The sequence below is a fragment of the Microchirus variegatus genome (assembly GCF_963457635.1).
Source record: "Microchirus variegatus genome assembly, chromosome: 1".
NCBI lineage: Eukaryota > Metazoa > Chordata > Actinopteri > Pleuronectiformes > Soleidae > Microchirus > Microchirus variegatus.
Window position 1 is genome coordinate 4,837,946 of NC_139802.1, and position 22,538 is coordinate 4,860,483.

General features: G+C 38.6%; 3 protein-coding genes across 3 annotated transcripts; 1 reads left to right on the plus strand and 2 right to left on the minus strand.

Annotated features, from left to right (window-relative positions):
• Positions 1 to 378: 378 nt before the first annotated feature.
• On the minus strand, positions 379 to 11,828 carry crot (carnitine O-octanoyltransferase). Its single transcript, XM_083898221.1, has 17 exons — positions 11,721 to 11,828; positions 8,914 to 9,036; positions 7,887 to 8,011; positions 7,608 to 7,789; positions 7,360 to 7,484; positions 7,135 to 7,243; positions 6,495 to 6,588; positions 6,248 to 6,373; positions 6,004 to 6,105; positions 5,690 to 5,773; positions 5,469 to 5,576; positions 4,655 to 4,785; positions 4,430 to 4,553; positions 4,260 to 4,338; positions 3,136 to 3,229; positions 1,708 to 1,827; positions 379 to 1,532 (listed from the first exon to the last, which is right to left on the minus strand). The coding sequence occupies exons 2-17, from the start codon at positions 9,026 to 9,028 to the stop codon at positions 1,412 to 1,414; spliced, it is 1,839 nt and encodes a 612-aa protein (XP_083754347.1). The 5' UTR covers positions 9,029 to 9,036; positions 11,721 to 11,828; the 3' UTR covers positions 379 to 1,411.
• A 1,855-nt stretch (positions 11,829 to 13,683) lies between these two features.
• On the minus strand, positions 13,684 to 17,918 carry acbd7 (acyl-CoA binding domain containing 7). The gene is made up of 4 exons (XM_083888783.1): positions 17,794 to 17,918; positions 15,692 to 15,809; positions 15,532 to 15,594; positions 13,684 to 14,155 (listed from the first exon to the last, which is right to left on the minus strand). Exons 1-4 carry the CDS (start codon positions 17,803 to 17,805, stop codon positions 14,082 to 14,084), a joined length of 267 nt encoding a protein of 88 aa, XP_083744909.1. The 5' UTR covers positions 17,806 to 17,918; the 3' UTR covers positions 13,684 to 14,081.
• Positions 17,919 to 19,564: 1,646 nt separating this feature from the next.
• On the plus strand, positions 19,565 to 21,002 carry rpp38 (ribonuclease P/MRP 38 subunit). Its single transcript, XM_083895078.1, has 2 exons — positions 19,565 to 19,661; positions 20,058 to 21,002. The coding sequence occupies exon 2, from the start codon at positions 20,067 to 20,069 to the stop codon at positions 20,877 to 20,879; it is 813 nt and encodes a 270-aa protein (XP_083751204.1). The 5' UTR covers positions 19,565 to 19,661; positions 20,058 to 20,066; the 3' UTR covers positions 20,880 to 21,002.
• Positions 21,003 to 22,538: the final 1,536 nt, after the last annotated feature.

Below are 22,538 nucleotides of genomic sequence, written 5' to 3' on the forward strand. Positions count from 1 at the left end.
ATAATACATTTAACTGATCTTTGGCACTGAAATCACCTTCTTACAGATTATGTGTTTTGAGGAAAATTGTTTGATGAATACTTAATTGTTCTGCTAACATGTAAAAGAGTTTGGGTAAACACTGAAAACTTGTAAAATACTCAAGGAAGTGAACGTGTGCAGAGGTGAACCGTCAGTCACACAGTGGCTGCAAGAACCTTTTATGTTTGTACACAGAATTACTAACCTTTTTTGAGAATGTACTTGTATGATAAAGTTTAATATGCAAACAACAACTCATTGCCTCCTTTTAATATCATTGTGTATATGCTTTTTTTGTTTGTTTTTTTCAATATTCATATCTAGAGGTAAATAACTGCACTGGTTTTAATTCAGGTATTTGAAAGGAAAAAAAAGTATATTCACATTTATTTTTTATCTTAAAGTTACAGGTAAATCACAGATTAAGGCTTTAGATGGAGCAGAAATTATGAAAAAAAAATAGAAAAGGAAAGTTTTTTTGTTTAGTCATAACAGTTCACCGTTTCCTTTCACACAGGCCTTTCAGAGATCCCTGCCTAATGTAAATGTAAATAGTGCATAATTACTCACCCCTTAGTTTAAATTAAAGCACTTTAGCTTCAGTTTTGCCATTCAATTACAAGCTTGTATAGCATGGGTTCGCTATGCAGTGATTGATTCTATCAGATATTATTTATATACATTCACACACTGCCAATAATTAACCTTTGCCCTAGGATGCCAGGAATCAAACCCTCAACCCACTTGTACATATGACAGACAGTCCAAGCGATACATTCTAGTTCACAGTCTTTTGGTGGAAACGCATGAAAACCTATAATCCTGTGCTGAACTCAATGGAGCCGAAGTGATTATACGCATACGATTATACACATTTCAGTGGTTTAAAAAAAAAAATAAAAAAAATCTTGCATCGACACATAATCAACCAAAAATATCTTCCTCATAAACGTTGAAAAGATTTGTTACACATTAGTGGGGACTTTCACAGGAAGTCAAATAGCAAGTCAAATCAGTGCTATTTAATTTAAGAATGTCTTTTCTTAAAGTCTAAGGCCATGAATCAACGAAACCAGCAGTTATTAGTCTTAATTAACAACAAGAGAACAGCCACAGCGTCTGTTAACATGTTACTCACGAAGAAAAAGCACCAGCTTAGATTAAAAATCTAATCTATATGTACACCCGGATAATCAACTTTATACTTCGAAAGGTTTCTGTCCGTTTCTTTCCTTTTGCATTGATCTGTGCTGAGAACAAACATGACTTTCGCTTATTGCTGGCTATTAGCTGAGGGTTTGTGAACTGTAAGTACATGAATGCCCAAACAAGGAAAGAGGTATAAGGCAAAATGTGTAAATGAGCTCATGTGTTCAGCTGCTCCGCGTCCTCAAAGCTGAGACGTGGTGGCCACGTGAAGCATCTCGTGCATGGCGCTCGAGAAGTTGTTGAACAGAGTGCAGGCGTCTGTCTGATGACAGGATTTCCACGCCGACATGGATATCACAATCCTTGAGGGAAGAATGACAGAGTCGGTTCAGTTTTATCTACAGCAGCTGCTGAAAACTGAAGATGATTCATTTAAACCCTGCTGTTGGAATAGTATCAGAAGACAACCGCACTGAACCCAGTAAATCATATAAAACTTTGCACTACGGTTCCAAAACTCAACAAAGAAACCATTACCTGTCATCTCTGATACGGTAGAAGAAGCCATAGCCGTTGTGCACCATGGGAGCCACAGCTCCCAGAACTGTGGTGTATCCGACCAGACTGGACGACAGCACAAAGTTACCACCACCACCACTGCACACAAAAACACAACACAGTTACACAACGGCAGACCCACCCGCAAACGGACCAACAAAACCTCTCATCTAAAACACATCAAGACAACAACAATATGCCTACATCACTTCCTAGTTGCCGGTTAAACTGAGAATTGATTTCAACGTTTTTATTATTGTTTTTAAATCCCTAAGGCCCACTGTATTAGTGACGCACTACGCCTTCCAGCCCTCGGAGGGCGCTAAGATCATTGGGGAGTGTTTTGTTTTGTTAATGACGGACAGTAAGAGGAAAACCAGAGGAAGTAGCTTGTAGCCAAAAACAAAGCAATGGAAACAACGGCCAACACTCAGGCCATTGTAGTTTTTAAATGTAGACTGAAGACTTTTAATTTGAATATGCTTTTAACTTAATATACTATCTATTTAACAATCGGGTGTCCTTTTTAACATTTATTTAAACTCATACATTTTATTTATTTTGTACTTTACATTTAAGATTTTCTCTTTAAATATCTCATTCTCATTTTAGCTGTATTGTATGAAATTACATGTATTCTTGTTACACCTAATCCTATCTTTTCAATTGAACTTATGTAATTAGATACGTACTTTACTTTTTTCTTTTTAGTTATGTTTGACATATTTTACATATTTTGCAGTAGAAAATGGATGGATGGATATTCCTAAAATTTTTATTTATAATACTCTATATACTATTCATTTTATGTTGTTAATTTGAAATGATTGTGTACAGCACCTTGAATCTGCCTTTGTGTATAAAAAGTGCTCTATAAATAAAACTGCCTTGCTTTGCACTTCTCCACACAAGACATTCAAACTCTCTAATGCACTGAAGTGTATCAAACTTATCATGCATCAATATGTGCAATGGACACAGCATTAACCTAAATCTGAATAAAAAATAAAAGCCCAGGAGAACAAGCCTGCCTTTCAACTAAATGGGCTAAAATTTAGCCTCTTAAATATTTTTTTGAATATTGCAACCCTGGCACCCTCATGTGGAGAATAAAACAGTAGAAGATGGATGCATGAATGGATGGATGCATATCTATGACATTAGGTGCTCTACATTTACACTGTAGCTGTGATGACGACTGTTCTACTGCATTTATGCTCATATTTAGCAGATATTCTGACATATTGGCATGTATTCATCACACACCAGGTCCAGTTGTGTCTGTTGGCTCATAACATGTGTGTGACACATAAGCATTAATGTTAGTATTTACACCTGGTACACCTTATTTCCAAGTGTTTTAAAACATGTCACAGTGACGCCACTGAATATCTTGTGTGACTCTACCTCTTTGTGTAGAGTGGGTCCATGAAGAGTTCCGGAGTGGGACGTCCCTCCTCTTTGGCAATAAGATACAGACCGAAGAGATGTCGGTCAAAACCTGACAAGAGTGTCACAGAATAGCAGGAGATGATGTTAAAAACACACGAGTTCTTGTTCACAATGATATCACATGTACAAAATACTGATACTTGTATGAGGGACAAAGCACAATCCATTGCTAGTCTACATCTGATTTTTATAATAATAGCAATGCATTTTATTTTTAAGCACCTTTTCAAAACTCAAAGATAACATGATGTTGTCTATGTACAATGCCTTGAGATAATATACAAATGAAATTGTATTGAACTGAATTGAATTGAATTTACTAAACAAACAGACAACAATAGAATGCAGAAACAGGACGACAGTAAACAGAAAATGGAGTGTGAGAGAGAATAGGCTATTTTAAACAGGTGGGTTTTGCCATTACAGTACAGTAAAGTAATCTAGGAATAGAACAACAACCCACCAAAAAAGTTAATTCAATAAATATTTTAACAGCATGGCTAACTTATTTAATTTAGTCTATTATAGTAATAAATACATTCAATGTGTTTTTATTCTAAAATGTTGTTTTCTGTTTATGTTATTATCGACAAACATATTTTTGATTTACTTTTACATCAAAACCAAGCCAGGAGGAGGATTTCTTCTCAGACAGTTCAAGTATTTGAATTAAAAAACACCAGAATGTCACCACTGCTCAGTGACAAATATTAGAACTAATGTGTTGGTTGAGATTCCAACAGCAGGTTGTGGGGCAACAGAATGAGCAACGGTGTAGCCATAGATTTAAGAAAAAATATTTCCATTCACATGTATTTGAGGATTAGATCATTTGGACACTGTAGGTGTGAATGTGACGTGACAGTGGATGGTTGTTTGTCTCTATATGTGTCCCTGTGATGTTACTGGTGACCTGTCCAGAGTGAACTCCGCCTTTCACCCTATGTCAGCTGGGATTGGCACCACCACAACACTCATGTGGAGGAGGAAGTGGTAGAAGATGGATGGATGGATGGATGGATAAAAGGGTTCTCTAGTGAACAGAGATATGTAGTATCACAAGCAAGTTAAATAATAACCTTGTCCTTCCTGAGCGTCAGCCATAAGCTTGTTGTGTTGATTAAAGGCCAGCAGCATGGCTTTCCTCTTGGCATTAACCTGAAGGAAAAATGTTCATGTACCATGTAAAAAAAAAACATGACTGAGTCCACACACTTTTTGTGAGATATCCACAGATTTGTACACTCACGTCACATGTTGGGTCCAACATTGCTTTACACCAGTTCACAGCCTCCTGAGTGCAGGGTCTCATCGTCTCCGTCCTGCCGTGGTAGAACTTGCGCGTCATTGCGGTCTCATAGCAGCTTCCTGGCCTGACGTCAACAAAAAAAAAGAGGGGAAATGCAGTTTCACTCACTTCATGTGCTCCAAATTTCAGTCAAGGCATGGACTAAACTTTAGAACCGGTCTATACCCTTTGTGTATTCTGTAGTAAGCCAGCTGCACTGCCAGCTGAACAAAGGTATCAGGATGTAGCTTCTTCTGTCTGATGGCTGCTTTTCCAAACGCAGTGAAAGCGTAACACAAAATCTGCAGATCCTGTGCCTGTAACGCCCAAAACAGAGAGTGCGAGTCAAACAGCGCTGATAACACTGGTCAACACCATCAATTTATTGTTTCAGGTTTTTTTTTCTGATTTAGGATAATTTTAATGTGCTGAATCCAAAAACAACATTGGTTTTGCTCAATCAGGTCAACTTTCTGAACAAAGCTACATATTTGTTTTTTAAGATATTTTTTTATATGTACGGCTATTTACACATCATATGATGCAAAATTCATTTCATGCAATAAACACATTCTGAGGATTTTGCATGTGCCAACTGACGAACAATTGTTTTTTTATATATTACAAGTGAGTGAAATGGCTTCGAAGATCTTGCAAAAAATAAGCCTGACGTATTCTGCTACATCTGCGGTGAATACACCATTGTTCCTAACAGCAATCTATTAGAAATTTTTTTTCTCCTAAAACCTTTTTTGGATAAGAAATATTAACGAAAATCAACTGATAATGTCACAAAAACATAATCAATTTAGTCAGAAGATTTGATTTTTCAAAATGAAATGAGCATAAAAACCTGACCTGATTGAGAAAAACGTCATTTTTTGGATTCAGTTGAAAAGACATAGACAACATACACATTTTTTCTGTAACCCAGTGTAATAGACAGGTATGTTTGTGTCAGGTGTTCTGTAGTTTAGTTCGGTGTTAAGAACCGACTCACAGTCTCCATGTATTGCTTTTTGGCCAGGCTGATGTCACTCTGGACTTCATCGTCCACAGTAAAAACCAGCTCCTCAGGAAAGGGCATTGGTCTGACGGCGTCTAAGCCCTACACAATCAAAGAAATCAATATGTTTAAAGCAGAGAGACACATTTAAAACAGGCAGTAATAATAACATCTTCAGCTTTTTTAATAGAAGGATATCATGGATGGAGCTTTACCTTCCATTTGCCTTCTGTAGCTTTGATTTGCTGATCCAAATACCAACACATAGACACCAGAACCATGGCATCATATGGAGCATGCTGTAAAACAATAGCATTAGTTTATTTATCTTTTTTTTTTTTTTTAATCCTTTTAACAAATATATTCTAAGGATTTCACACAGCTCTTCAACTGGAACACATTTCTACTGTATAAGGTTTCTACAACTGGAGATGCAACTGTACTGAAAGATGATCATGGGCATCAAAGTGAATGACGACTGCACAGTCTCTAAATCCTTTTATCATAAAACATACACAAGCAAACTCACATCACAAATGGATCCAAATGTGCCGTCTGAGAACACCACTGAATTGTACGACTTATCACCCCATCGAATGGTGGGGTCGCCTGTCAGTGCTTCGAGAGTAATCTGTGTTTAGAAATGAAAAAATATCAAAATAAAAATCAGATGCACATGTTCTTGTAGAAAAACAAAGAAAGAAAGATAACAGAAAATAAAAACAACAGAGACTGATGCACTGATAAATAATTCAAATGAGAGCAGCTAGTACATTTGTGTAGTTCTCTGGAGTGGAGTAGGGTTTGGTTTCATCCAGAGATATGATGAACAGGCTGCTCTGAATTGTTTCAAGGATGGTCTCATTGTGTGGATCGATGCTTATTAGAAGCTCCCTGGCCTGTGGAGATAGTAAACAGATAAGTGCTTTTGTCATGGGAGAGTCTTTCCTGAGGGTAATCCATACTGTGCGTTACTCACAAATAATTCACAAAGATGTCTCCAAACCTGAGCAGCCTCACCTTTGCCCACCGGGTCCTCTCCTCTGAGGTGAGAGCAGCCACTCCCTCTCCCTCTGGCTCTCGCTCACAGCAGTCCTTTATGTAGCTCAGCTGCCTGCACATGTTAACATGCACATCCTTCATTCATTCACTGCTGTTGTTTTATTTATATTTGTCATATTCTGTGACACAGAGGGGCCACAGCTGATCTACAAGGTACACCAGAGGCTTTTCTCAAACGTTATCTCTTCATATTAGTGATGTAAGTGCAATAGGCTGTTAAGTGTCTGTGGAATTATTATCTCTTGTGCAACTGGATGGTTTGTGCAATATGCAGCTGGGCAATGTGTACTAATTAGTTTTTCTTCCACTTTTCCCTTATTCAATTTATATTGATCACCTGTGACATATATAGAGGTTTTATTTATTGATTGTGATGCATGTAGCACCAATGATAGCAACATCAGTTCCCATAAAGGGACCCATAATGTACATGTATTTTATTGCATTATATTTTTTTCTGTTTTACTGGAAATAAAATGTAAAATAAAACATCTACCATTTATATTCTTCACACCTTTCTTTAATAATTCTAATGAAAATAACAAAGACAAGAAGAAGAGGTGTGTGTGTGTTTGTACATGTACTGAGTATTAACTACCTGAACAGTTCAGGAGGAGTGAGGATCTGTCCATCACAAAGTGCATCAAATGTGAAGATCCGTCCGTGACACATCACTACCAAATGGGAGGGGCATGGACCCTCACGCTCTATGACAAAGCAGAAAATGTATTTTACACAATGATGATATATATGCAAGATCAAGAGGTGTGTGATCAGTTTAGGTGTGTCTGTAGATTGAAGATAAGAACCCAGTTTATTCTACCTGTCCTAAAGTAGTTGTAAATGGTGTCCTTTTGTACTCCAGGCACTTTGCATGTACAGAACATCATTCTGAACTGGTCCATATCTAAAGGTACTTTCCCAGCTTTCTGTGGTGCCAGTTTCTCCCTAAATCACCCAGAGGAAGTAAATAATACAAAATTAGATATGTATGTGACTTTGAGTTAAAAACAAAAACAAAGAATACAAACTACAGCTTATCTACAGTACGTGTACGTGGGAATGTCTCACATGCGGATCAGGTCCCAGTACTGCAGTGTAAACCATGTGTTTAGGCTGGCTCTCTGAAGATGGACTCCCTCTGCAGGAGGCCACCAGTGCTCCAGGTAGGGCCCTGGACCAGCAAAGTTCACAGTCAGCTGCGAGGGCACGCGGACTTCCAGATATGCTGCATCTAACCACCATTTTTCCAACTGGGGATTTAAAAAATAGGCAAGTAATTTGAATCCCCACGATTAAAAGGGGAACGCTGTAGGGCAAAAACAATACATTCCCAGCTGAATTACACACCCAGTTCTTCTTTGTCTTGGCTCTCTGCAGTAGTTTCTGGTGCAACTCTTTGCCAACACCTTCTTGGAATTTCCTCACAATGTCCTCAGTTACCTTAAACTCTTCCTCTGATGCAAATGGATGAACTGTTAGAATACAAAGAAGTAGTAGAGCAGTCAGAGAATCAGTCTATCAAGTCAACACCAACTCTGGATCACTGTGAACATTCTGCATTTTCTGTAGAATAAAACAACTATCATTTTAATTCATTTTAAACTATATACAAATATACATTTGCTCACATCAAATTGTTTTAATGCTTTTATCTTGTTTTTACTCTGTAGCACTTTGAGATTTGCTGTCAAATGTAAAGTGCATTACAAATAAAATATGTTATTATTAATATTATTATTATTATCATTATAGAAATATGAGGAGACAGTAATTTTACATTTCAATTAAAATATGAATATAGTAATATACATTACTGGCCAGTTAAGAGTTTATCTTTATACAAAGTTTAATCAATTATAAATTAAATACGTTCACACAAAATCGGCTCCACATGACTCTCTCTGTGTTTCTCAGTATAGTGGTGTTTCGATCTTTTTCGCCCCATGACATTGCCGCACTGGACAAAGGGAGTGAGTTGTTTTATTTCAAAACAGCTGCAGGCAACAACAACATTGAACGAGTAAAGCAAACAGATCAGAGTATGACTGAAAACCAAAAAGTGAATTTTACTAATCAAACAACCCAGGTCCTTGCCCCTGAGCGGTCTATGTTTACACACACAGCTATATTATCAGACCTCAGTCAGGTGTGATAGTATTGCTTGGCAGTCTGTTTTTAGATGTTGCAAAACAAATGTTACAGCAGCAGAATAATAACAACAAAAGTTATGCACTGCAGCTTTTCACAGCTGAAGTCTATTGACAGTGTAGTTAAGAGGCCAACAAGCACAGTATTTCAGAATGATAACATCGACTATATAACCCACCATAATTTGATTTGTCCAGCAGCAGGATGTACAAAGCTTATACCCTACCTGCATCCAGGTATTTGTTAAGGCTGCTCTCCAGTGACGGCACAGGTAGAGATGGCAGACTGCTTTGGTAGTGAAAGGTCTGCTCTGGCAGAGACTCTGACAAAACATTTGCCATTTCTTCCCCTGTAATACAAACAAAGGCTGCACAGTCAAAAAGCTGAGGGTGACATTACTTTATATCACTGGTATGAGGGAGTTAAACATTGCAGGTTGTGGCATCAATGTACTGAAAAAGTCTTTCCAAATGTCTGTGCATGAGCAACAAACATATAACAATTTTTCATTATCATAACACGTTTTGTGATTTTTCAGCATAGTAAATGTGAATGTTTTCTGGTTTCTTTGCTCCACATAACAAAGGCATTATTAAAACTGAATCATTTTGGTTTGTGGACAAAAACAAGACATTTGAAACCATCATCATTCCCAGGTTTGAAAAAACACTGATCGACATCTGACATTTTATGGACAAAACAAGTACTTGATTCATTGACAATATAATGAACAGATGAATTGATTATGAAAATAATCGTTAGTTGCAGCCCTAATGCATTCTGTGGACTCTGTGGACTGTATGAAACGGGCCATAAGAAAAGTAACACAAAATCTAAATAGTCGCAGGCAGAGCCTTTGTGCTTGGAATGTCACAGGCAATAATAATCCTTTACGTAGGTTAATCTCTATAATGTGCACATTTTCTTATTTTTTACCACTTTGAGGGTAACAAAGGATGGCCATTATTTAAAGTGTTTATACAGTTTCCAACAGTCAACGATGAAATATTCAAAAGGTCTTGTTTTGACAGACTAACAGTTAAAAACCCTTTAATATTACGTTATTTGCTTGAAATATGGCAATGCCTGTGATTTACGAACCTAAGAATCACTATTAGATAGCTGCATCTCAATAAATGAAGTGTCTGGTTAGGAAAAACTGTGTTGAGATAAAATAAGACTCAATTTACTTTTAGAGAAAGAGCTGCAGAGCAGAGCTGCTTTATTGAGCTGCTACTGTCTGCAGCACCTGCACTCAAGTGTCCAAACGTCATCGAGCGGGTGTGCCAATAGGTCAGTCCCCCCCCAGGAACTTCCAGATCCTTCATATTCAGTCTCAGAAGAATTTGTCCATGTATAGTTCTCTAATCTCTACATATGGATACATGCCAATGTTCCAATGTTCCAAAGGTGGTAAATTTAGCAACTTTATAGTTAATGTTTTAGTTACAAACAAAAAGGCAGCAGTTTAGAGTACTGTCGCCCACAAGTGGACATTGGAGGTATAGACTGGGCTGAAATGTGTCTATTTAAATGGTAATCACAATTATTTGGTTAAATTTTGTTATAATAATATAAAATATATACATATATATATTAATATATATAATTTTGCTTTATGTCCATGTTGCGTTACATGGCCACTTTATTAGGTACACAGAACTCCTACTGCTGTTGCCCATCCGCTTCAATGTTTGAAGTTTTATTCATTCAGAGATGGTCTTGGCTATCTTGGCATAGCTTGGCTTTAAGGAGTTGAAAAATCTGAAAACCTGTTTTAATTCTTAAAATTTTTTTAAAAAAAATTGACAATTAATTTAATAATTGATGAATTGTTTCAGCCCTAGATATTTGAAGATGGACACTAGGGGTGGGTCAAAATATGGATTTGGTGATATATCGCTGTCGTTCCTTGTGAAATTCAATAACCGATAGGCCAGTCAGGGCAAATATCGATATTCAAATGAACAAATTACGGCTCTCTAAAGTAAAGAGTCTCTGCCGTTTCACTCGCCAGGCATCACTACTTCATGTCTCCTCCCAGTGGTGCTGCTCAAATGAATGAGGGAAACTTTGGTGGAAGTTACCAGACTTTATGCACTTTGTTCTATATGTTGTGAATAAATAGATCCTGCACTTACACAGATATTGTGATGTATCGCTATATGATTGTCTTCAAAAATATTGATCGTCACAGAATCGCAGTATTGTGATATTATTGATATCGTGGACCATGTATCGTATATCTTATCGTATTGTGAGTTACACCGTGATTCCCACCCAGAGCATAAGCGTACTACACAGATGCTTGGGGCCCCCTGGTGGTAGGGAGGCCCTCAGTAGTGTATGAGGAAAAAACCCAAAAAACATTTTAACATATTGAAGAATTCTAGATACTAAATGATGTTGAGCTTAAGCTATTTGGTTTAATTTTGCCGTTGACAATTGCTAATTTGATACACATTTGCACATCTGTTCTAAATTTCAAAAACCAAGTCATTAAACTGGTTCACTTGTTTAATTCAAGTTCAGTATCACCACACTCATTGCTTCACTTTAAATATGAAGTTCAAATTAGACCTGGGGGGGCTTAGGACCCCATAAAGTCTTGGGTCGGCCCTGTTTCCCCCTTATTCAACAGGTGTACCTATTAAAGTGACTGGTGAGTTTGACGCAGCACCAGTATAACTGCAGTTGATTTGCCACTATGTGTATCTGCGTAACATTCACTTCACATTTTAAACGCGCCGATAAACGCCGTCAGTGTCACTTAAAGCTATCGACATAAACAACAAAGAAAGTGGTCGAGTCGTTTTACTCGACTTTAATAATTTAACGGTTTCATTTGAACTAGCTAACTTGAAGTTGTTGCACTGTGTTAGCAACTCACGGCACATAGGCTAATGCTATAGCATCAACATCATCAACAACAACAACAGTAGCAGCAATAGCAGCAGCAGCGTTTCAAACGTGTGCATAACATGCTTTAAAACACCGTGTTTGCTTTAAAGCACTGCACCTAACTCTGCTCACCGTGTTCAGGATATGTTGACTCAAACCTCAGGCATCCAGAATCAGCAGCAAGTGAAGTGAAGTGTGTTCTGTTGTGTTCTAGTGTTCTGCTCCTCGCGTCCTCACCTTTGCCCCAGTGAACCGCTGTCCCACTGCCAGCACGGAGCACACTGCGCATGCGCGAACGATGTGCTCGCAATAATAATGAGGTCAAGTCAACTTTCAAGCTGCTCTGGAATGAACCCTCGTCCCAACATTGAAGTGCTTACATTATTAAACGCAAGTGTCACTGGTGTTGTTACTGTCATGTTTTTAATTTGTTCTTTAACAATAAGTTACCTTCTTTCTTTTCTTTTTTTTAAATCTGTCAGTTGACTAGGAATGGAATGATACACAATTTTATTGTGCACTGGATTAAAAAAAGCACTCACTTAATGTCCTTCCTCAGGATAAGCATGAATGGGTACAACTCTGACTTAAAATACTGTCCAGTCTGACAACATACAATATAAATATTGATTTATTTTTGTGCCAGTGAAGCCAGTCATTTCAGGAAATTGTGATTTTTGATCATCTGGTTTAAAGGTTATGTAAGACGTGTGTTATATGTTAAGTCCTAAAATGACCAGGATATTTCATGAGTCTAAAGCATTGGTTCTCAAAGTGTGATGAATTACAGTTGATAGTTTTAATCCAGGAGCTAGTAAGCTTGTTAAATATTTATTGGACATTACTGGATACAGACCAATAAGTGTAGAACTGCAATCTGTTTTTTTTGTTTTCCTTTGGTGGCCCTCAGTCCAATGTTGGGTTCCTAAATTGGCCCTCAGTTATCAAAACTTTGAGAACCCCTGGTCTAAAGCCTGCCCCATACTGGAGGATAATTCTCAATCTCAATCCGATTTTAGCTTGATTTGAACGGATTATCTGGCCAAATGATCCTGGATTGTGAGGGATGAACAGAAGTGGACGCATCTGTCTTCCCGATTGCAAATCGTAAGTATCAATCACGTTTGATATTTACAACTGAACGGAGATTGGGGAGTGAACAGAACCCTGCAATAACCAATGAGAGCTAGTTTACTGGTAAATGGATGTTGCAAACTTTTAATTAGAACTGTAACTTGCATAAGCCAAGTTGATTCTGTTATCTCAGCCATGACCGGGCCACACGGTTGGTGTGGTGGTTAGCACTTTTGCCTTTGTAGCAAGAAGACCCGGGTTTGTGCATGCTTCCTTGCACGGCTCAAAAACATGCAATATAGGGATTTGAATAGGTAGATTGGACACTATAAGTGAATGGTTAAATGGTTGTTTGTCCCTGCGATGGACTGGTGAACTGTCCAGGGTGTAACCTCAGCTGAGAACGCCCCCCATGACCCTCCTCCTACGGAGGGTAAAGTGGTGGAAAATGGATGGATGCACACACAACAGCTATTAACTGACAACGTCCATCTCCATGTTTGTTTATATTCTGAAGTCACGTGAAATCATGTGGGTTTCTGTGGGATCCCAAATCTCTGGAATCTCCTCCAACAAGCTTCAACACTTGTGATGTCAGCAGAGAGGACCGAACCTAAAAAGCTTCACTGCCCCTCTCAAAAACGCACTTTTACTAACTTCAGTAGGTTCAATGTTAATACAAATAAAACACGGTGAACGGTGGGACACTTGTGTATGTGAATGTGCATGAATACAGTGTAATGCCAGGTACTATTATGAAAACTACTCGAACATGTACTCATACTGTGTTGCAGTTGTTGTTTTTTTTACTTTTAACTGCTCACGAAAAAATGTGACTATACTAACATGGGTTTTTTTTTTACATAAAACATTGTGTATTTTTCACAACAGTAACATCCGTTTATCTGAAAGAAAATGCACACAAATGTCTGAATAAGTGTCCTCTCTGTGCGATGAGTATATGATAAAATAATGGATTTCTTCTCAATGCAAAAGCAAAGTCAAATTCCTATAGTAGAGAGAAAGAGAGAGATTTTATTTTTGAAAGAATTGTGCAGTTAATCATGTTCACATTTTAGTTTGTCCAGTTTTGACTAAAGATCAAGTACATTACAACATATTGATGTGCACATGTATTTAAGCATAAACAACAAACATTGGATTAAGTTCCAATTAGTGGATTGAACATTTAGCCTCAGAAGATGCATAGAAATGGCTTAGTTGTCGAAATTAAATGTAAAAATCAATGTCAATCTATAAAATAACAGCACCAAAAAAAAACTAAGATATCACATTATTTTGTATGGATAAGAATGGCCCCTGAAAACAGAAGGCCACTCATGACAAAGGCGCAGCACAGTTTTATTACTGGAGTTAGTATGCAGTCTTGTTCTTCGCTTTAATTCTGCTCAATCAGCTTCATATCCCATATTTGCTGACGATTTCCTTGCCTAGGGCGACGTAGGCTGACATGGCATCGTCCTTGGACATTCCTGAAACAAAGAGTCGAGATACAAAAACACGCCTGAGTCAAGGTTTTCGTGTACGCTGTGAATTATTTACTGTTCTCGTCAGAACAAAATGGAACAATCGTCATTTACATTGACCAAAATGTCTCAACCGTTCAATGGGTTGTCGTGAAACTTACAGCATACGTTATATCGGAACCCTGAGTTACAGATGCACCATGAGTCATTATCAGCCATTTCAAAATCCCATAAAGGAATAGAATCAGTCAATATCAATGTGTGTGAATGTCGAAGAAACCAATAAATTGTGGTTTAGAACTTTGTTAAACTTCTACTTCACTCATAAACTCTATGTCGAAATTATATTCGGATATATATTTTTATTGTTATTACTGTCCAGCCCTGACCAAAACTTGACTCAGCTTTACTTAGCACTTTTTGCCTTAAAGCGGACCTAGACTGGAAGTTCCAATTAACGCTGTTTTTTAGTGTGTATCTGCGTCATTACCTTGTTTAAGAAGCCTTGGAGGTTCTAAACAAACAGTTCAGCCACTGCTGAGAACGCTGTGTTTTATTGTAAACTCAGGCTCAGCGAGATCTCTGAAAAAACCCTTCTGGTTACGTAAACAGCGGTTCTCCTGAACAGCAGATCCTCCTGCTTCAGGCACTAGTCCGGGCACATCCGGTTGCGTACATTGAACCGCAGAAGAAGAATAACGTCCGTTGTGGAGGTGTTTCACGAGCGACAGTGTCTTCTGACTCCGGGTCAAAGTCATAAAAGGGACTGCGGCGGGGAGTCGTGACGAAGCTATTTTTAAACACTGTTAAAACAATGTTTTGATAATGAGTAGCAGTGCATCCACCGTTCCAGAGGGGGGAGCTGCGCTTCTGAGAGCGGGTGTGCTGATTATGTCACTTCCGGGTATTGGCCAATCACAAGACAGTTGGGAAGGCTCTACGCTGGCTGTCCAATCACAACACAGTCTGTCTTCCTCGGGGCGAGATTTCTGTCTGAAACAGCGTGGCTGACGAGAGCTTCAGTGAGGAGAGATTTCTATCGGCTCGTTTAAAGCCACTAGGAGGTTTTTGACCATGAAAACAAGTTAATGTATGTAAGTAGACCTCCATATATATAACTCACATATATGTGCAACAGGACCACTCTATGTGAGCTTTAATTTCAGTGTTAAAAAAAACAATCCACACAGCTTTCCAAATAACGGTGGCAGAAAAAGGACTATTATTCCAGCCTGAGCATAGGTGAGCTATTGCATGACATTACATCACTTTGGTCAACATCTGACTGTTCATCTTGTTCCACGTTTGTCCCAAAGTTCACTCATCGCTGTATGTTTAAGCAAGTAACGAGTTTTGTTTATTCAATTTTAAATCCATGTTACCTTTCCTGGAGTCCCAGGCGTCCCACTTGGCTTTTCCTTTCATGTCAAACAATCCCGGTCGATCTGCAGTGTTGTCAAAGCAAACAGAGGGGATGAAACATTATTCAGAATGTAGGGAACAGCACTGTGAGTGAGCGCGTTGTCCTGTAGCGAGTCGTACCGGTGTTAACGTCTCCAACCGTTGCCTGCTTATAAAGCCCATAGAGGTCCAGCAACTCCTGGTCCGTGGGCTTCGTCTTCACGGTCTTCACATCCTCCGCCATCTTCTCAAACTCTGCCTGCAGGTTTACACATGGTCAGAGAGGAGACACAGGCAATTCAATCCTGTGAGACTGCAGTGGCTTTGTTGAGCACATGCTTGCGAATTGTGATGGGGGTGCACAGCCTATGGTGTCTGTCTGGTGCAGTAAAAGTGTTGACTATGAAAATTAGGGATGGGAATAAAGTCCAATACTGGTCAAAATCACTGGATTAGATATCGGTCAGATACAGAATAAATGTAAAAATTCTCTATGTTACACTACAAATGTGTTGTAAACAGCTTCATACGTTCATAAATGGTCTAAAATGACTAATATTGGTAAATACTCGAGTTTGTGATATCCGGTATCGGACACAAAAACAAGTGGTTTCGCCCCATCCCTAATGAAAATGTGCATATTAATGAGTTACAAACAGCACTGAATAAGAACTCGGTGTCTAGTTTTCCATTCATAGCACGGAGCCTTGGTTGCACAAGCTGCAGACAAACAATAGGCTCTTATTTGACACCCCAGTGCTTTTGAGCCAGTTTGAACAATCTACTTGGATTAATTGGATCTGGAGCATTGCACAACAGATACTTATGGAGCATGGGAAACCCTTTAAGTACAGACAAAAACTTGTATCCCCTTCCATCCATGTCACCATATTGATTTTTGCAAGACTTTGCAACACAGACAAAAGCGTCCTAACACCGACACAGACAAAATGGCAACTGACAGACTTCATTTCAACATCAGACTACTAATAAATATGAAGTCATCTGGCAGCCACTTCGAAGATACGACTCATATCTTATCCAGCTTAACCTAGAATGACTGCAATAGAGACGCACGATATTGGACTTTTAGCCGATATCTGCTATATCAGGAGTGCTTGGGCCAATAACTGATACCAATATGATATACGTTATTCCCTGTGCCCAAGAGGTTTTTTCGTCTCCTGTGGTGAAATTAACATAATATTTTGCCTACTCATGTCTCAGCAGATGTAAATATACATTTACCGCTGTTATAGCAGGCTCCAGTATAAAAGTCAAGGAAGTAACAGCCTATTTAGCCTAATGTTGTCGTCATTAGTTATTTCAGTTATATCGTGTTTGCCAATATAAAATATAAATTTTACTGATATTTACTGATACTGATATTGTCCTGATAACATGCAGCCCTAATAAAAACAGACAGATCCAACATTACTTTTGGTTTCTAAGACATTTTGTTGATTAATTGTCATGCCATTTTTTTTTTTTTTCACAGAGACTCAGGAATAATGTTCATATAACAAACTGATCTCACCAACAACAACAGTACAGCCCAAATATTTGCATTAAAAAAAATCTTTTGCAGACTGCAAATCATGCTTATGTTTTGAAATCATGTCTTGGCATGTGGCGCCACCTACCGCCGTCTACCCATCATTGCAGTCAGTAGAGTCTCAGCTGCCGAGCAAACACGGGTTGCCAGTTAGGTCAGAAAACGAAACCTAAAAGACCTCGGTATTTTGAATTTGAATGTAGTAACTGTTTTTGGCCACATTCTTACATATGGCACCTTTAAATGAGTGTGCTGTCCCTGTCTAAATGAACAGATGGATTTTGTTTAACAAGGCACTTCATACTACATTTCCCATTGTGATATTATGTAAATACACTACAAACAAAAATAACGACAGAAACTCAGTATATATCAATATACTCTGAGTATATGTTTTATTAAAATCTTTTCCATTAAGAACCTGCATGTTCTACTTTTCTATATTATACCTTATGCTTCAGTAATCTTCAATAATCTGCAGATTACAACCAGAGTGAACAGATCTGAACGTTTCACACCCGGTTTTCGTCCTCAAAGATGGATGACGCCATGCAAAGGCGTGAACGAGCGGCGGCCGCTACAACAACCGCTATTCATTTTGCACATCGATGATAACGATCGCTCTGATCTGCGGTCAGAGCAGCTGCAAACATGGAGGAGTCGAACACAAGAGGAGTAAATGCTTTACCTGAAGAGACATTTTTAGCAGATGCAGACTCGTCGTAGTTCAGATGAATAACGTGACTCTGCAGACTGGAGAGACTTCACTGTGCAGCTGTTCCGTCACTGACCGCAGCTCCACACACACACACACACACAGGCCTGAGGAGGAGGAGGAGGAGGAGGAAGAGGAAGAGGAGGGAACAGAGCTCTGTGCAGGAGCTGATTGGCTGCCTGTCACACACACATACATACACACTGGTTTCACATAGACATAATGCATTCCCCAGCCCCTTTACCCTAACCTTACCCTAACCTTAACATATTACTATAATTCTAACCCTTACCCTAAAACCAGGTCTTAATCCTTAAAAAGCCTGGACCAGCCAACATGTCCTCACAAGGTCAAAATGGCCATTGTTAATAATAAACAGGTAATAAAACACTATATAATATGGTAATACAACAGTAAAGTATGACTGTAGTAATAAATATAGAGTGGTAAAATATTTTTGTCCCAACTATTACTATATCATTGGGTATGTTTGTGTTTCTGACAAACTATCCAGCAGTATAACGCTGCTCACACACCAGACAGACAGCACACACACTATCTCACCTCATCACTAAAAAGAATGATGTACTCAGGTCACATCAGCACACATTAGACTCATGTAATGCATTTAACAGTCTTATCTTATCTTCACCTATTTGTGAAGACAAGGCGCGAGTGTCCTCTCTGCTATATATCAGGTCAGAAGCAAGATGAGCAGGAAGAAGAAGATAACAACAATGGATTTCAGATAGAGATGTTACTATTACATGGTGGAGTGAAGCTTCTGAATCCACTGCAGCAGGTCTTCTACTTCTTCTTCTAACACTGTGCAACTTTGATAAAAAGCACATAAGATCAGAGAACATCATCACATGAAAGGTCAAAGCTTGAAGTTCCATCATGCTGAAAGTCATGACAGTCTCAAAGAAAACTGTTTATTTTATATAAAGAAAAACATTAGGGCCTGAGCACTGATTGGTGCAAAGGCCCTTTGATTATTCTTTTTTTTTTAAATCATCGTCGATTGTCTTTTTCTTTATTGTCGCACTATTTGAGCTCACGTTTGAGGTCCATCGTGTCCTCAGAAATGTTTCAATCTGACTGAGTTGTAGAGCGATCTGATTCATTATGCACCAAAGTACTACTACTACTACACTATTACTCCTACTACTACTACTGCTACTACAACACTATTACTGCTACTACTACTACCATTACTGCTACTACAACACTATTACTGATACTACTACTACATTTTTACTGCTACTACTACTAAACTACTACTACTACTACGACACTATTACTACTACAACTACTACTACAACACTATTACTGCTACTACTACTGTTAATTCTAATAATAATAATAGTATTAGTAGTAGTAGAAGTAATAACAACAACAATACTACTACTACTAACCTAGTAACTAACCTAATAATAATAATAATAATGATAATAATAATGATTTGATGGAGTGGAATTTATGTTTTGTTTTTATTGCAGGTTTCCACTCATACACAAGTCACTGTAAGTCATTTTCAGCTTATCAAAATCGACAAATGTTCCTTCACAAATTACCTATAGTTAAATAATGTATTAGGATGTTATTGAATCTGTACTCTATAATAAAGTAAATATTCTGGATGCTTAACCCAGAATAAAGGCATGGTGTAGTACTGCCCTTTGGCCACTGGTCGGTACTATATGGCGTGTTTAAATAAAGTTGTCTCCATTCAAAAGAAACATGGCGGTCTGTTGTGTGGTTCACTCATGCCGCTGATGAAGACGTAAACTCTCCTGATATTGTTGTTAAAACGTGTTTTTTGCTGCGTTCAAACTCAGGTAAAGTATCGTCTAGTGTCATTGTTTGCCGTGTTTGTGGTTGAGTGTTAAAACGGCCACGCAGTCTTGAACGGGGGGAGTTTAATTTACACAAAAATATTTGACCAGCAAGTGAAGAAGAATCACTCGCATCGTTTTCAAGTGGAAATAAAACACTGTTATAACGTTGCATCTCCGCCTCTTGTACACTAAATATTTGTATATATTTAAAAACACCCCGTTTAATTTAAGTGCCTCAACATTGTACTGCATAAAATAAAATAATATAATATTAAAGCAAATATTATTTTCACCGCTGTTGTTGTTGTTGTTTCACTTATGTCATTTTTGTACATTTTTATTTTTACATTACATTATTTGACTTGAAGTGTTATGCACCTGTTTTCATTTCAACAGAATTCTGACATGGCCACTCCAGCAAAGCCAAGTAAAAAGGAAACTAAAAAGTACATTCCAACTAAGACGTCTCTCACCTCACCCTTCACCCCGACATGGGGCCCACTCCCCCAGGAAGACATGCAGTTCATCCTGAAAACCCTGAAGGACAAGCTGACCTCCATGGGTCTTGAGAAGAAGGAGGTGAAATGTTTCCAGCCATGGAGGAAAAAGAAGGAGCAGAAAGCTGCTGCTGTCATGACAGAACCTGCTGTCCACGTCTCACCGGATGCTCCCCAAAACGGCTGGACGGATGTGGCAGCCAGACGACAGCTGGCCATTGGCATCAACGAAGTCACCAAGGCTCTGGAGAGAAATGAGCTCAAGCTGGTGCTGGTGTGCAAGTCCGTCAAACCCAGTCACATGACGAGTCACCTGATTCCGCTGAGTGCAACGAGAGGAGTGCCGGCGTGCCAGGTGCCTCGACTGAGCTTGAGCGTGTCTGAGCCACTGGGGCTGAAAAGTGTCCTCGCACTGGGATTCAGACACTGTCCCTCCAGTGATGAGGAGGTCTTCACTGACACTGTTGATGCCATTAAGCCCAGAGTGCCTTCACTCAATGTTGCATGGCTACCTGGTAAAGCACCCACTCTCACACCTGAGGGTCCTGGAGACACAGAGGAAACAGAGACTGGAGACAAGAGAGGACAGAAAAGGAAGATGGAGGGTGATGGTGATGAGGTCACAGGGTCACCCTTCTCCTGCTCTCTGCTGCCTCTCGCAGTGAAGAAAATAGTTCCCAACCCTGCAAAGCTAAGAAAAAGTAAAGTTAAGAAGAAATAGCCCTTATATTTAAAGAGAAAACCTGTGAGACACTTAAGGGACTATTCCTGTGTTTCTTCATATTTTGCAGAGTAACTCATGATTGTTTTTTTATCTCGTGGTTGAACAACCCTTAAAAATGTCTACATATTTATTTAACTGACAAAAATATCAGATTAACCGATAATGAAAATGTTTGTTAGCTGCCTTTTTGTTGCATAATAATGAAGCTGTTTTTTTCTAATTATGTCAAAAAAGTAGCAGATGTGTATCCAAGCCAAATGACTATTGTTGCTCCATTGGCTGGGTCCGGGATCAACATGGTTTGATCTTTTAAATTTAGTTCTTCATTATTTTAGTTTATTGGCCAGAAATGGGCACAACAAAGATTTTTCAAATCAACATTTTTGTGTTTTTGAATTAAATTTGCTTAAAATGGTAATTATGTTAACATGAATGCCAATTATCTGATGCCAAACCAGTGAGTTGGACAACATACCATAATGTACTCAAACAAAGCAATTGTTGGATGGAAAACATGGGGCATTCTGATCATAGTCACACTGTGTGGACATGTTTATACGCCTTAAAATAGATGACTACGTCCTATTGGAGTATCCACAGCAGTGGACACATAACAGGAATAGGAACATTCTGCTACCTAAACATCATGATCTAAATGTCTTATTCGGATAAAGTCGATATTTACATTATTGTGTCCATGTTTACTTGGTCTACAGTTGTTTGTGGTTGGAGTTTACAATAAAGACACAAGAATGAACCATAGACGCACGTCACTCGTGTTCCTTTTGTAAAGTGAGTTTTATTCAATCAAACATCCATGCTGGTATAGCCGACGTGTATTGAAACGGATTGTTATTTGCGTGTGGTCATGTCTATATGTGATGCTGGTACATGTTCATCAGCTTGTTCCACAGCTTACAATGGATCTGACTAAAAATATCAGTCTTCAGTTAGAGAAAGCTGTATGCTGATTCAAAAGTACAACCTGCTCACCCCATCCCCCAAAATCTCTGGAAACAAATCTTTTAAATAAGGCAGGTCATTTGGGTCAAAGTTCTCACTAAAGGGTGTAGCTAGTAACATCAAGTCTAAAAATCAACACGGCAGCAAAAGTGACATGCTCAAGGTTCATTCAAACAGCTGCAGGCAACACATCTGTGACGGCCAAAATCCACGAGGCACACTCTTGACTCTGATATTCAGTGTTTTAAGTAATCCCGGTAACTCCTATCAGTATGAACACGTAACTCATTCAACCTTTCAGTGGTAGAAAAGAAATCTGAGCCCTGAAACATCGACTGTCCTTCGGTTCTTTGCTTGATATTTATAAAGGGATGAGAGGGAAATCACATCACATACAGAAATGTCAACAACAGTAATGGCTGCGGCCTTTACCTCTTAAGTTATGCAGAGCAGTGAGAACAGGAAAACAAATGTAAAAAAAAGAGAAAAGACCATTAAAAAAAACAGTTATAATATTTTAAATAAACCATGACCAAACAAGAGGTCCATCAACAACTTCTCAGGAAACATCCTGACAACAAACTGCCACGAAAACCCTCAAACATCTGCTTCGATGTCAACCACCTAACTGGGAATTTTAGGGAAATCCTGATAAGAAAGTGTAAAGAATGACGCCTGAAGACATTTCGCAAA

What these genes read in the sequence shown, in the direction of transcription:
- crot (XM_083898221.1), bottom strand. Translation starts at nt 9,028, where the DNA reads ATGGCAAATGTTTTGTCAGAGTCTCTGCCAGAGCAGACCTTTCACTAC. An exon ending in TACTGGGACCTGATCCGCAT is followed by an intron (nt 7,485 to 7,607) that starts GTGAGACATTCC and finishes TGGGTGATTTAG; the next exon opens with GGAGAAACTGGCACCACAGA. An exon ending in TGACGCTCAGGAAGGACAAG is followed by an intron (nt 3,230 to 4,259) that starts GTTATTATTTAA and finishes CACTCTTGTCAG; the next exon opens with GTTTTGACCGACATCTCTTC.
- acbd7 (XM_083888783.1), bottom strand. An exon ending in GGTTGGAGACGTTAACACCG is followed by an intron (nt 15,595 to 15,691) that starts GTACGACTCGCT and finishes ACAACACTGCAG; the next exon opens with ATCGACCGGGATTGTTTGAC. An exon ending in CGCCTGGGACTCCAGGAAAG is followed by an intron (nt 14,156 to 15,531) that starts GTAACATGGATT and finishes TCTTTGTTTCAG; the next exon opens with GAATGTCCAAGGACGATGCC.
- rpp38 (XM_083895078.1), top strand. Translation starts at nt 20,067, where the DNA reads ATGGCCACTCCAGCAAAGCCAAGTAAAAAGGAAACTAAAAAGTACATT.